General features: G+C 31.3%; 1 protein-coding gene across 13 annotated transcripts in view; it reads left to right on the forward strand.

The window, feature by feature from the left end:
- LOC107448369 (Rho-related BTB domain containing) overlaps nt 1-16,188 on the forward strand; it is a 98,844-nt gene that overhangs the window by 38,950 nt on the left and 43,706 nt on the right. For 8 of the 13 annotated variants that reach the window (XM_043045206.2, XM_071177236.1, XM_071177237.1 and 5 more), the window contains one exon: nt 15,433-15,661. In XM_043045206.2, coding sequence (XP_042901140.1) covers nt 15,482-15,661 — 180 coding nt within the window. In that variant the 5' untranslated portion in view covers nt 15,433-15,481. Of the gene's footprint in view, nt 1-366; nt 606-6,886; nt 7,038-13,567; nt 13,710-15,432; nt 15,662-16,188 lie in introns of those variants that run through there. The other 5 variants (XM_071177241.1, XM_071177238.1, XM_043045207.2 and 2 more) reach the window with 5 other exon arrangements.

Genomic DNA, 16,188 nt, shown 5'->3' on the forward strand with positions numbered 1-16,188 from the left:
TTTATACGTTAATTCTAAGATACGGCGCACTTATAAATCTGTGCACCTAACTCTATATGCGCCACTATACGAAAGAAAAAAAATCATAAAATGTTTTGCTTAATTAGTTTTGGGAACATCTGTTGGGGTCACGTATTAAAAAATGAAGGACGACGATTACACTTTCCATAATCCGTGATTGAATTCACGTAATCAAAGCCACGGAAACGTGAGGAATTGAAGGTTTTCTAATATTCCTTTTGGGAATGACCCCTATTCAAAACGCTGAATGAAAATTTTCCCCGAGAGTCGATGATGTTGACAAACCAGAAACCTCTTTGGCGCATGCGCCGAACATCCCATCCTCTGTCATTCTCTCACTTTGGCGGGTTTTAGAAAAGATTCCAAACATCCTCAAAGACGGATGGTGGATGATGAGATAAAGTTTTATCTCTTTTTCTTCTCTCAGAGCTTTGTTCTTTTGTCGAGCTTCACTTAAAGCAACCAAGTGCCTTTCTCTCTTTATACAAAATTTTAAATTTTTTTACGAATTACTCCTGTTTAGTTAGAATAAATAAATAGCGTTGATATTTATTGAAATAGATAAGAAAATTATTGAATTGAGGGTGAGTATTCTTCTTCCTTTTGTTTTTAATACAATTTAATGCTATAGTTTTCACTGTAATTCGAAAATCTCATCAAATTTCTAAATGATAAGGGTTTATTTTAGTTAATAACTTTATGGTTTTCATTTGTTCGATTGTGTCTATTACTTTTTTAATAAATTTTTTTTATATTTTTCGTAATTAATGGTCGTCATCCAATTTATTTGTAAATATTTTTCATCGCATGTTATGTATTCTTATATATGTTATTTCTTTTATTTACTTTTCAATACCAAATAGTTATTACTTTTACTTGGATTTATTGATGCCAACGGCCAGCATTTAATATTCGGCAATGATATCCGTATATAGTTGATCATTTACTAACATTTCTCATTGATAATAACTTTAATATTATGTACATGAATGTTTGTAAATATATTACCAAGTGTATTAATTCATGTATTTACTTTTAAAACACAATATTATAAATATTATGATTTATTTTTGCTAAATTAAGTTATAATTTTTAATAAAATGCGTAAAAAATTCAGCACGAAACCTTTATATATATTAATCCACTTTTTAAAGATTTTGCGGCAATTTTAAGGAGATACTTTACCAAGTTTATCAAAAGAATATAGTTTAATGTAGAGGAATTAAAGAGTNTATATATATATATATATTGTCATACATTTAACTAAAATAGAATATAAGCAAACGGTCAGTTTTTTCTTATGCGAGTTGTTTACATAGCAACAGTGAGGGAAGTATTACTAGGCTATTCGGTCTATTTCATCATCAAGTAATGACTAAGATGACTAAAATTGATTCCACTAAAAATTGGTTCGGTGTTTCCAAATGAATCTAGTAGAATTATGGTTTACAAATGTATTGATTTGAGTTCAAAATGTCTTTTTTAGTAAAATGAAATTTTCTATTACAAATAAGTATTTAACTAAACTATTCTCCAAAAATACTTAGATTGAAATTAATTTCAATTTGACTCCAGACATACCTTTCGAGTTGTAATAAACAATTACTTAATAAGTTATTAAATTTGTAAAAAATGACACTATTCCCATAGCTTGTTCACACTAGCACCGTGTAGTGGGGGTTAAGGTGGACAAAANATTTCAATTTGACTCTAGATATACCTTTCCGAGTTGTAATAAACAATTACTTAATAAGTTATTAAATTTGTAAAAAATGACACTATTCCCATAGCTTGTTCACACTAGCACCGTGTAGTGGGGGTTAAGGTGGACAATAGATTTTTTGACTTTTTTTTAAAAAAATTATGGAAAAAATAAACAACTTTTTTATTGCAGACATAAACCAGAAGGCAAGTAAACGTCCAAATTATTGTTGAAAAATACTTCACGAATTAAAAATATGAATAAATATTTAAACAAAAAAAATGTCCACTCTACCGCCTCTCCCCTATCGATTTGCTAACAAAAAGTTGTGAGCTGAGGGTTAACTGATTTGGAACCAATTGGTATACATAAATAAATAATGTTTTCCAAATTTCAGTTTTTCCAAAATAATTTTTTTTTTTTAAATCTGATAAAAAAATTTTTATTATGAAGTTGTTCAGGTAAAAGAAAAAAAGTTCTGACAGCGGAGCACTATTCAGAGAATTAATGTACCATGTATAACAAACCAATATCATTTATCTGTTTTTAGAAGCTTTTAAAACTCATTTTTAAGGTCTGGTACATTCTAACAACCAAATTGTAGTTATAATGAAATGTTTATGAAAAATAAATAATCTAAAAAAAAAGTGGTTAATCGCAATATAAAATCTATGCTGTTTATCGAATCTGTAAATAGAGTGAACAGTAAGAAATAAAAATCTTAATTTTTTAATAGAAAACTTTTTTGTACTGTAAAGTGAATTTTATTACTAAAGTTTAAGTTTTAGTGGAAACAAAGCAAATGAGAAAATATAGCTTCAAAGATATAAATGGATTATTTCCATTAAAAAAAATGTTGCAATTTTGCTTCTGGTATAATTAAATTTTTCATAAACTTTATATACTTTTTTCAAATTTATTGATTCTATTATAGTGTTATTTGTACGTCATTATTCTTTAAAAAATATGCTGTTATAATTATCAAGTGTAATTAAATTTATAATTTCGTATGAATGTTAGTGGGAGAAATATTTATTTTATTGAATTGCTTTGAAATTAAAATCCTTTTCAAAAGGAATAAAATAGCTTTGAAAAATGTTTAAAATACATGAAAACTCTGAAAAGTGGATTTTTCTTAAATTTATAAACGTAGGTCATGTTGACCCCTTTCCTTCTAAATAAATTTTCTGTTATTTCGCTTGGAATTAAGTTGGAATGTTTGTGTCCCTTAGATCGGCTACCGCGGGTTGAATCGGTGAGGCTAGCGGGTCATAATTTGGCGATCCCTATTTATTGCTAATACAACTTAACAATTTTTTCCGGACAATTTTATGTCATTTCCAACTGTCTCATCAATAATTTAAAAAACTGAAATGTAGCTGTCGGACTGAAAGCATAAATCATCACTTACGAAAAGGTGTCTGGCGAGTCACTTTAAGTTGACTTGGCGTGTTTATTATGATCATTGGCTCTTCATCAACCTTGAAAAGTCTGCCTTCTTTTTTATTTCTTATCTGCGGAATAATACATTGTTGTGGATTTGGTTCGCATTTAATAGTTGAAGTGTTGACCTTGGAACTGGTCACTTCTCTGCGTTTCTTTTTTTAAAAAAAAGGCGTCACGTTAGCCATTTTGGCGGCGTGAAAAAACTCTTGCGTAACGTATTGTTACTTAAGTATGCTAGGTTATCGATCCCTTAATGAGGGTGAAAAGTTTTTTGGAATTATTCATAGAGATTTTTCAGAAATGTTTCTTATGTCCTTACTGACTTGTGTTACCAGCATCGTTTTGTCTTTAGATTTCCCTTAACTTTTTCTGCTTTTTACAGAAAATCTTGTGATAGGTAAATGATATCTAAATTATACATACAATGAAATCGACGACAAAACTTTACAGAGGAATTCAGGATACTTTAGGAACATGAATTTATACACCGTACGTTTTATGTTTTGTCGCCGCCACTGTCTGTATTTCTTGCTATAACACTGGAAAAATAAAATGAAGATTTATTAAAAGAGCAGAAGAAACATTATTAAAATAAAATATCTAAAAAAAATATTTTAGAATTTTTTTTTTTTTTTTAAAAAATCCAAAAGTTAGAAATTAAAATAATAAAAAGGTATTATCTTGTCATCAGCTCACACGGTTATATTCAAACAAAAAAAGAGTGTTTTCTAATATTGTATTAATATAGCCAAAGCAGAATATATCAATACAATAGTGTGAGGGAGCACCCAAAAAAAACTGAAACGAAAATGAAACATATTAAATAAAAATTAATACAATATTAAAAAGCACTCTTTTTTGCGGATATAATCGTGTGAGCTGATGATGAATTTATATCTTTTCATTATTTTGTTTTCCAACTTTTTAATTTAAAAAAAAAATTCTTAAATATTTTTTAAAATATATATTTTTACAATGTTTTTTCTTTTCTTTTCACAAATATTTATTATATTTTTTTTCATGTTTTCTCTATATTTTAAACTTATTTCATGAGTTCTATATATGCAGTAAATAAAAATGCACAGTAAATAAAACTTATTATTTCCCCAAATTTTCTTCGTTATTCTCTCTATTCTTTTTTTCCTTTTTGTCTTTATTATGTTATATATACGTGCAATTATTTAAGAAGAAAGTAATAATATTACTCTAATTATTTCAGAAAATGTGATGTATCTTTAATAGCTTGGGAAATTGATCAGTCCTATGTTACCAAGACCCCTATTAATAAAATATATTGTCCATAAAGAAATGAAAACTTTCTTTCCAAGGTCGCTCTTCTCTATTTATCCACCAGAATTAAATGCGTCAAGTTAAAGCAGTGGCGTACGCAGAATTTTTTCAAGGGGGGTGTTCATGATTTTCTGAAACTACTAAAAGAAATTCGAGTATGTAATAAAGCACTATTATTTCCCTAACTTAGACAGCTAGATAATTTGACTCTTAATTTAGACAACATTATTTAGTTAAATTTTGATTTGATTTTTCAGGTTTAAGAACATAATGTAATATCTTCTCGCATGTAATATCTTCTGAAAAAAGTTCAATGTCATATGGGTGGGAAGTAACACTTTGAGGGCCACTTTCACATTCATCAGATTTTGATGTGCTAGAAACGTTTTCTTCAACGGAAGTGTCACATTTCTGTTCAACAGAAAAACTTACATTGGTACTAGATGCTGTCACCTCACTAATTTGAGGTCGTGATTTTTTCTCAAAATAATTAAAAATTGTTAAATTCTTGCGTTTTGACATCCTAAAGATCCAAGTGAAAATATATATATTGGCACAGATATATCCGCTATGCTACGATCTTAAAGCTTCGAGCTGGAATGAATAACTTCAACGAGCTCAGTATCTCCAATAGTATTGTTACTGATTTCTTCACTAGTGGAAATAACGACGACGACGGGTTCGGCGATTGAATGAACTTTTTGTTAAGACAAAACAAATCAGATTTAGCAACGAGCTCCGAAAGACAAACGGCACAGATAACTCTTAGTCTGACTAACTAACTCCACTGTTCTCCGTTCCCTCTTTTATATAAATTTTCACCGCAACTCCAAAATTCTCGAATTGTCTCAAACACGACAGAACGTGTAGGATTCCAGAATCATCGCGTAAAGACCTCGCGAATGAAAGCCAGTCTCGAAAACTATCGCGACTGGCGGGACAGAAAGAAAGCAGTCCGTAACAGTATCACGTGAATTTGGTTTAAAAAGTGCAACCCTATTATAGTAAATGTTTTTTCAGTGTTCTGAGAAATACCGTGAGAAAAAAAAGGAGGCATAAGGCAAATATATAGTCTTAAAAAATAATAGCCCGCATGATTTCTACTAAAATTTTCATTTTTACCATTTTGTCTGAGCTCAAGGGGGGAGTTTAAACCCCTAAACCCCTCCCTTGCGTACGCCACTGAGTTAAAGACCATGAAAATAACGGTTATCCCATTAAACAGTTGTTACTGCTTTTCAAATTTTTCCAGACTGTTGCCATCCTGATAATAAAAATAGCTTTCATATAAGTATTCGATGATGATTAATAGTAATTATACATGTTGTAGGTTAATTGGAATGTCTGGCTCTTAACAAATGCCATCATCATTTTACAATGTTCCAGGGCAATTAGAATAGTCTCTAGTATTTTCTATTAAGCGTGATTTTTTCTTACTTATTTGAACCAAATCATTTTTCTTACGGATTATTAAAAAATGTACAAAAATTTAATTAATAAGCCTGAATTTTCTAAGATTTATAGCAAGGAGCCTTGTATTATCTGTTTGAATAGAGAAGTATAGTAAATCTAAATGAGAAATAAAGGATAAATTTCTAACTAACCTAAAAGTATCTAAGGTTACTGCAAATGCACTGAAAAAAGGTCAAGCTAAATAAGCAATTAATTAATTATTTTCTTTTTAGTCTAAAAACATGTGATTTCATTGCAATAGGCCTAAAAAGTGTTAATTCGATTAGAAAATACTTCAGACTTTTTTTAAAAAATTATTCTGGTCGGATATTCTAATTAACAAAAAATATAAAGAAATAATGCAACAACCAAACAATAGTGTGCAAAAAGATACAAGCTATTGAGTTAATATACTTTGCTTTGGCTATACTGAGATACAATATTAGCACTCTAATTTGCGGGAATAATTGTGTGAGCTGACCTTTTTATTATTTTGTTTTCTGGCTTTTAATTTTTGTAAGATTTTTAAAATAATTTTGTTTATTTTGTTAATTTTCTTTTCCTTTAAAAATATTTTCCCTATTTATTTACTCCTTTGTTTCTTTGTATTTTTATCTTATATGGATTCCAAGTATTTGCAGCTTATGCACATTTAATAAAATGTAATAAATTTCCTTGTATATGTATATATATGTAGTTTAAAGAATGACAAAACATTTTCAATCATCCGAATATTTGGACAATTCATCATTTATTGTAATGATAATAGTTATTTCTATTAAATTTAGTGCGTAGACAAAAAGATGCAAAAAAATTGTTAAAGAACGCATTTCCTAGCATTGCGAAAGCATTACTAAATCGGCACGAAGATGTAATATTGACGTTTCGGCGTGATTTAATATTTCTTGAGTACAAGGTAATCCAAAATCTATAATAAAAACAGCTGCAAACGTGATCACATTCCTCGTTTTCTCACTGCTTACCTTTTCTGTTCACGTTGAAGGAGGGGGTGGTTTTACATCATAATCACAGAAAGCAATCGATTCATGCTCAATTCTTCTTAAAGCAAGTTTTGTTTTCTGTATTTTCCGATTCATATAGAAGTAGACTTTATATACGGTGCTTAGTAAGTTAAAGTGATATTTTGACTTCCTTTTCTGTATTGTTTTGTATTAAATGTTAATTTTATCAGCAACGGCTTCTGAATATAAGGGGAAAAAAATAAAAGAAACATTTTATATAATTTAGTTTAACTGACGAAAACAAAAATGTGATGAAAATGAAATGCTTTTCTATGATTAATTGGATGCCTGCGAACGACGTCATCGTTGGTATCGATCCTGATTGGCAATTGAAACGTGGCATTTGTTTACGTTTCAAACTGTTATTTCAGCATATGACTTCCATCACATCATAGATGAATTAGATATGCGATCTGGTAAACGATTATCGTATCGAGCGATAATTTAGTAGCTTGTAAATTGATGGTGTATGTAATTAATACTTAGCAAAAAGGAAAAAAAATGAGCTATTAGTTTTCCTTTATTAACGGAAAGAAGTTTAACAGCTGTAATGTTAACACGCTATCTTGTTTATAAACAATCAGCTGGCGCTGAGTTTATTGGTCAGGTGGTTGTGTATCAACGGTCTTCTCTTCATGAGTTGAAAGTATCTCATTGTATATTTCTATCAATATAAGTCAAATACAAAAAAACATAACAAAAAAATCGACGCACCAAGGAGGAGTTGTCAGATTGAAACGAAAATTGGTGGATAGGAAGACAATGTTCAGAATAGTCAATGATTAAAATTTCAGAACAATTGAATAATTTATTGCAGAGTTACAGTAACAAGTTCAATAAGGTGTTGACCCGCCTCTAGCCTGGATACAAGCTGCCACACGACGTGGCATAGACCGATAAAGCTCCCGGATGGTCTCTTGCGGTATTCCATGCCAAATTTGATCCAATTGTCGAACGAGGTCATCAACATTCCGTGCCAGATGCAATCGCCTTCCCATCATATCCCAGACATGCTCCACGGGAGAGAGATCTGGTGATCTGGCAGGCCAAGGAAGAGTTTGACAAGCTTGCAGACAGTTCATAGCAACACGTGCCGTATGTGGTCTGGCATTGTCCTGCTGAAAAACCAGCCCAGGGCGCTGCAAAAGGAACGGTAGCAAAACAGGTCTTAGGATGTCGTCGACGTACCGCTGTGCAGTAAGTGTACCTCTAATGACGACCAAAGGGGTCCGGCTGTCAAAGGAAATGGCACCCCAGACCATAATGCCTTGTTGAGGGCCGGTGTGGCGTGCAATAGTGAAGGCAGGATCCCCCCTCTGCCCTGTGCGTCTCCAAACACGTCTTTGATGATCGTCAGGACATAGTTGGAAGCGGAATTCGTCGCTAAATACTATACGTCCCCAGTCGGCATCATTCCAGCCTGACCGAGCCAAAACATTCATGCATACGAAATTTCAAAGCAATCGGATGATTGCTTCTTGGTGCGTCGATTTTTTTGTTATAGAGTGTAGTAGAACAATAATAAATGCTTTTAGTTTGTTAGTTTCAAAGAGTTGAGCTTGAGAAGCCTGACCAAAAAACACCCTCTCTCCTGACTAAACCAAAAACATGTTTTCAACTTCGTATTTAAAATGAGCCTTAATTGTTGTGAGTAGTGAGTGATGTGAGTAATCGTAAATGACCCTAAAACTCGCTGTTTGAGCACTTTTTTTTTACAGATAGTGTATGTTCAGAAATTATATGTAAAAACTTATTTTGCATATTTGGAAGTAATTTTAAAATTACAACGTATCAAGAACTAAGATTTTTTCTTGAATAGTTTTCTCGTGATTAATGTTTTGTAATAGAATTTTTCCAAGTTATATAAATCCTGCAGACAAAGAGCACAGCTGGCTGTAAAGCGCTGCATTAATTAAATTTGCACTTTAAATTTGTTATAAAATGCACGAATAATTTACGAGATTTATACAGGTTTTTAAAATCCATGAAAGGTTCTTAATTTAGTAAACTGTTGGTTCTTAAGAAGTTCCTTTTTTCATTTTTGATTCTTAATTTTTTTATACGGATTTACTGATTCTTTTAAAGTTTGTTTTTAGTTTTCAGTTTTTTTTCTTCTTTTTCATACTGTCAGGTTCTTAAAGTGTTCAATTCTTTGTTAGTAATTTTTTTATTATAGATTTTCAGGTTATGAAAACGTTTCATTTTTAGCTCTTTATTCTTTTTTTAATATTTATTATAGATGGCGCTTTTAGGTTCTGGAAATTTCGCAATTTTGTTCCTTTTTTTTCCTTGCGTTCTCTCAGGTTCTTAAAATGCTTTATTTATATTTTTATTTCTTTTCTACATGCTTTAAGCTTCAAGAACTTTCTTATTTTTAGCGTCTTACAGAAATATTATCTGATATTTTAAAAATATCGATTACATCGATTTTTATAGTTTTTGAGAAGTTCTCTTTTTTCGTCTTTCGAATACGTACCCAATTTTCTTTATGCTCTAGTATTCATTTAATGCTCAATGAATTTATCTACGACTCAACAACGATATTGCTAGACTAAAGTTTTTAATTAGTTTATTCGACAAAGGTACTCGTTATCTTTGCATGAATTATTTTTATGATAGGTCATAAAAAGAAAAAAATATATATATCGTCTGCAATTCACGCTGCGTTAGAAACACGCTCACTATTTATATTCCGTAGACGCAAGGTGTTCTAAGCTCTATGCCAGTCAATCCAATTATATCATTCCTCAATTGACTATGCATTTTTATCGCCAAGGTCGTTTCATAGATTTTATTGCGGAAAAGCTCTAAAACACGAATTTGAGAGAATGTTTGGTAGGAATCAAGGATGGCTTGTTAAAAGCAATTTTTTTCCGTCTTCATTTAACCGCCTTCTTGTTAAAAACAGATTTGGAAAGAATTCAAATCACAGTGAGTGCTCTTCTCCCCAACTGATGTTATTTTAGTACCCTCATCATTGTGTATTAAAAAGAATTGTTTGTTTGGAATATTCTGTGGTAAGAAGCGTTGTTTAAATCAAAATAAGCTTTCTTTCTTTGTTTGCCTTGTAGTTAGTTCGAGGTTTAAATAGAGTCGTAACTGGCTTGCAGTTGTAACTTGTAATCAGGGCGCGATTTCGTCGATTAGCAAGTAGCGAATTGCTTGTTAAAAGAATCGAATGCTAGTGTTACCTTGTAATAGTCTTAGACTAGAGACCGTTCGTTTTTTAGCAGTTATTTGTTTTCGGGCCATTTCTACATGCCTTTTCAAAGTTCGGCGCGAGAATTTCATATTTGAGTAGTCACTTTTCGACATGCCCAGTTTGTGATCATCCTGCCGTAAATCTTCTTTATTTTGCGATACTTTTTTTTTTATTTGACAATTATTAATTTTTCTTCATCACTACTTCTATGTGATTTTTCAAACAACTTATTCGTTATTACGACTCACAAAATTCGAATTTTGGTTATTATTTCTTTACTGGAACAATTTTCAACAATTCCATCCAAAATTCTCTTTGTTATAGTTTTATCCAATATTTTTTTTGGCAGTTATTTATCACTATTTCGGAGTAACCACCTTTTGTTGTAAAACTCTTGAGTTTCGTCAAATGTGCATAATCTTTATATAATTAATTTAATGAATATAATACAATACTATAAAACAGTGTATTTAAAACTCAACTAATGAGTAAACATTTAAATAATCCGTTCAGTAACCGTTTTATATTTGCAATTTGTCATACAATAATGATTTTGTTGCATTTTCTGCATCATAAAATGAAAATGTATTGTCACTTTGAAAATTCTAATATGAACCCTAGTTTTGTTACTTTTTTTATTGCACTAGCAAGCTTTGCTATTGATTTTAAAAAATTAAATCATGCCATGCTTGTAACTAACAGTTATAGATTTTAAAAAAATAACAGTATTTTTTTAAAAATACATTAAAAATTTATTTATGATTACGTTTAATATGTGACTTTCGAAACCATACTTATCTGAAATTATTAAAAGGTATTCTAAAAATAACTATAGTTTGAAAGATACTGTTGTAACAGCTAAACAAAAATTTTCATATTTTTATAGATGCCTTTATACTTATAATATTTCTTTAAAAATGCAGCATATTCTATTATCAAATGGAATTTATGGAATTATTACTTTCACTAAACTTAACTGCTGTCTCAATTTACATGATCGAAAGGAAAATGTAACAGACCAACATTTGGGGAAACAAATTTTTGCCACGTTTTTTCATTGTTGTTATCATATCAAATGCTACTTGCCAATATCAGCAAGCCTGTTTGGTGGGTGAAACCAAACAAATTTAAGGCAAGTGGTACGTTTCTTGTTTTTCAGTGGCGCCATCTATGGCTAAGAATACGACTTCAGCCCCACACGTCTCACAAACTGTTTATAAGGCGGACCCATTCATGCATTCATTCATTCGTTCATAGATCGTAATTTTGACCTGAACCAGAGAAAAATCAATCTCAAATTTAGTACCCCCAGAGGTATGATTTGTTATGGGAGCATGGAGGACTTTGCGACCCAGCAGATTTAACGTGTACCAGTCACCATTTACTACGCGGGGAGTCTTCGGCCGACAGGGATCTAACCCCCGACCTCTTGGACATGAGTCCAGTGTAAACATTTCAAGTGATATAAATGTTGCATCAGGAGTTTGCTTAGATAAAGTAAGAGTTTAGTGGCACTAGTAAAGTTTATTCCAGCAATTCTGGAGACCTAAGATGATTGTGCTCCGAAAAAATCCGTATTTAAGAATTTTTCGCTAACCGAGATCCGGAAATTTCCAGAAATCCAAGGTCCAGAAGTTTCGAGAAATTATCGATCACATTTATGTATCAAAATTCTTGTATATTTTATTTAAAAATATTAGAACTAGAATTTATGCTTGGCATTTCTTTCATTTGTAAATATTTTTTCTGGTAGAATAATAAATTTGATTAGAGATAAAAGTAAACTTATACGTAATTATTTATTGAAATTATGCTGCAAATTTCTTAAACTTTAGTAAAAATGTGTCAAAATTGCTCTGAAACAAGTACTGTCGAATTTGAAAACCCATATAGTCATTATCAAGCATACTGGTATGCTCAAAATTGAAACAGAATATACTCAATTTTGAGCAAAATGCATTGTCTCAAAAACGAGACGTCATGACGAAATGACACGTCATCATCAAATGTGACTAAGTTCAATCAGAGGCGTAGCTAGAGTTTACAATGCCTGGGGACTAACTCAGATTTTGCTGCCCCTTGCAATATTATTTCAAACTTCGGGACCATTTCATGATTTAGATAAATAAAAATTTTATGTCCACCTCTCTTCGCTTGGGATTTAATCAATCGAATTTTTTTTTAAAAAAAAAGCGAATTTTTTTAAAATAAAATCTTAAAATAAAAAAGGTTTTATTTATAAAAACGATATTTTGTTCTATAGAAAATTATACGGTTTTTATATTATTTTGCATGAATGCTAAATACCCAGCCGAGTACTCAGACTCGGCCGGGTAATAAATCAAAATTTTTCCGGGTATCCGGAATCAGCCGGGCAACAAATAGAATTTTTGCAGGATTCGTGGATCATTCTAGGTAAAAATACAATTTCACCTGGTATAAGGTTCCTGGATCCGGTAAAATTTTAGGACAACTCTATCATTTCTTCGCATTTTTTTTCTTCCAGGTTTGCTTAATTTGTTTACACTACAAGAGGTAATTTTTAATGTTAAACCACATTGTTATTTTTGGCATTTGATTCATATCTATGTAAGTTATAAAACTTTTGAATAAAGAAATTATTTAGTAAAATATTTATGATTACCACTAAATAGTGCACATGCAATATCAAATAATTTTGTAAAGTTTTTTCATAGTAAAAATTTAAATAATTAATATAGTAAGTTTATCAGAAAATATAAATTAAAATTGAATTTATAGTGTCAAGAGCAAAATGATCGTGCCGCGAAATGAGATGTGATTGTGTCAGCGAAACTTTCGGGGTGAAGTGATTGTGTTGACGAAATGAGCTGTCGGTGAACTATCAGAGAGGTGATTGTGTTGGCGAAATGAGCTGTCGGTGAACTATCAGAGAGAGGTGACGTGTTGGCGAAATAATCAGGTCGTCGAAATGATCATGTCGGTGAAGTGAGAACACCGATTTGATCATTCGCATATTATTTTCAAGATTTAGATCAATCATGGAAATTAAGATCAGTCCTGGAAATTAAGATCTATCCTGAAAATTAGATCAATTGTGGAAATTAATTACTTCAACCTTTTGTCTATCGTTGTGTAAAATCTTTTGGATTTTTTTTGTTTAGTTTTGTAAGTCCAAAATATTTATAAATGGTTTTATTGATACTGAAAAATTAGACAACATACAACTATATCTCTTGTAGCTTTTCTTGTTTACCTGGTTGCGCAAAAGTCGTGCACTATCGCATGTTTACATTTAATTTATTTAGGGCGGACAGTGTTAACGAAAAACAGCTCCAACGTTGATATATTAAAAGATCCATATCATTTCGTCGACGCCAGTGCATGTCAGCAATTAATCTATTTTCAAAGAGAGCTTTATAACCCTGTTAATAATTTATTTCTCTGACTTAGGCGACGGATTTAAGAGAGCTATCTGATCGAAATAAACTGAACACGTTGATTAATTGGGAAAGAGCACTTAGTCCTTTCCTAATGCTTTCAATGAAGTTTTTGCTTTTCATAAACAAGTTCTGGCGGATTGAGTTTTCGAACGGTGAGATAGTTTTTCGTTAGAAGTAATGAAGTGGTCAGATTATTTTTGTTTGTCTTATTATTCTATTTATTTTTCATTTATTTATTTTTTCTATCAGCGAATGATATTTTTTTTGTAACTTTATCATAAGTTTGTATGCATAATATCATTTAAAATACTTTTTTGTAACTCATAAAAAAAATGCACAAAACAAGTGAAAAAAATAATTTTATAAGTAATGCATTTAATAAAATAATGGCCACAATGAGTTTAACCTTTGTATCAACTGATCAATATCAATTTGTCGTAAGTTCATTGTTTTAAGAGCTTTTTTTTCTTCTTAACGACAGGCACAGAACTTATCGTTCTTCGCTATGGAAGGTGACCGAAGTGTTGCTCATTTTGCGTTGCCTGGTGAGCACCCTGTGGTCAAAAGGCGAGCAACATTACCCACGCCACATTGCCACAGATACCCATTCATGGGGTGGGCCACATTCACACATTGCACACAACAGACACGCAGAGAGAAGCATCCATGCGGAATTCTAAATAGTATAAATTTAATTAGATTATATTTTATTTTAAAGCAGTATAGTATCAGAAAATAGTCAAGTGTTAAATTTGAATATCGATGAAAAAATTGTGTGCACTTTTTAAACTTATTATTATATTACTGAATAACACAGAACACGAACATAACAAATGAAGGTTTTATCAAGTTAATCATAATCAATTCATGCAAATATCTTTCATGAGATTATAAGTAATCAAATTTTTGTGTGAAACAACAAGCAGCTGAAATATTGTTTTCCCTTCAAAATTGTTTAATTACTGTCGATTATTTAACTGCTTTTTATCTTCTTGGCCCTCTTGTATAGCAGGGTCAAATATTTAATTGATTTTCTGATTTCAAAAATTTATTATTACCAAATTAGTTTACTTAATTGTATTCTATAGGTTTGATGCTACTGTAGTCACTGCTTAATGTGATAATTTTGGGACACAATGATTTTGATAACATTAAGCGATTGATAACAATAACCGATTGATAACTTTAACCAATTGATAACATTAACCGATTGATAACAATAAACGAAATGCGAAATTATATAAATTTACTAAATTAAGACACACATCCTGAGTTTGAAAATAAAGAGAAAAATTCACCTTATGTTTTGTAATGTAGTTTCTTTTCACTTATAAAAATTATACACAATAAAAAAATACCAATTATTGATTATCTACAGGTTTTATTCATAAGCTCATTTATAAATCATTCATAATCATAATGCTTTTTTATGTCATCGATGAGGTATACTTAACGCTTGAACACTTTTATCGCATTCCTCATTTCAGCCAGGAGTGAAGGAAATTTTCAGTGCCTTATATTTCCACAGAACGCAACTTATTTGGTTTTAAATTTCCTCTAAAATTATAGCGCATTTGTTTTCATAAGTTACAAAAACTTTTTCAAAATAGTTTTAGAAAATAAAGTTTGTATATGGTTAGTGTATTTTTTATAATAATTTTTTCTTTAATAAAATGAAAAACACAATTCTTGAATTAACTGTGAAAATTTTGTGAAGCGGCACATTTTTTTAAATTAAAAAGTTTTTGTCGCAATTAAATTTTTTTAATTGGACCAAAAATTTCCCCCAAACATAGTTCGTGCGATTAGACACATTTGTAAGCAACACCAAAGCATTCTTAATTAAATATTGATGTATTTATTTTCTCTTTGTAGGTAGTGAATGAGGTGATAAAGAGTGGGCGAGTGAGGGATATGGAATGCGATGGATAATGAGCAGCCACATCAAGAGCACGTCAAATGCGTGGTGGTGGGAGACACGGCAGTGGGCAAGACACGTCTTATATGCGCCAGGGCATGCAACGCTCGGCTCACGCTCAGCCAGCTCCTAACCACACATATACCCACCGTCTGGGCTATCGACCAGTACCGCATCTACAAAGAGGTGAGTTCTACTCAAAATATCAGATACTGTTTTGCAATTTTTCAAGAACTCTTTCTTTTCATTTTAAAAAATCGTTTAGTCTTACTGTAGACAGATCGTAAGACACAATTTCCATTAGATCACCAAAGTGAAGCATCACTGGATGACCACTTTGATCAACATGCGAAGAGCCCTCGTTAAACTGTTCTACTGTTAAGTGCTGGACTTCGCGCGCAAATAGCCGGACATTTCAATGGGAGGAGACATCCCCTTTGCAAAGGATTGAAATCGAAGACTATAAGAACGGTTTATATCCATTTTTCGCAAAAATAACGATTGGATCACAATCTGTTGCATTTTGTGGATTGCTAAGTATTGAAAAACAATAACTCAAAAAATCGGTTCTCCCCAAGAGTTATTACTAACTGAAGATGGGTCGTACTGTGGAAAAACCTTTTTCGAGCGCAAAAACGTTTTTTTCTTCTTCTCCAATTCACCTTTTATGGGTATTAACCGTTCTTCCCCCCCCTGTTGCAAAATAAATTGAT

Source organism: Parasteatoda tepidariorum, chromosome 2 (assembly GCF_043381705.1).
Source record: "Parasteatoda tepidariorum isolate YZ-2023 chromosome 2, CAS_Ptep_4.0, whole genome shotgun sequence".
Classification (NCBI taxonomy): domain Eukaryota; kingdom Metazoa; phylum Arthropoda; class Arachnida; order Araneae; family Theridiidae; genus Parasteatoda; species Parasteatoda tepidariorum.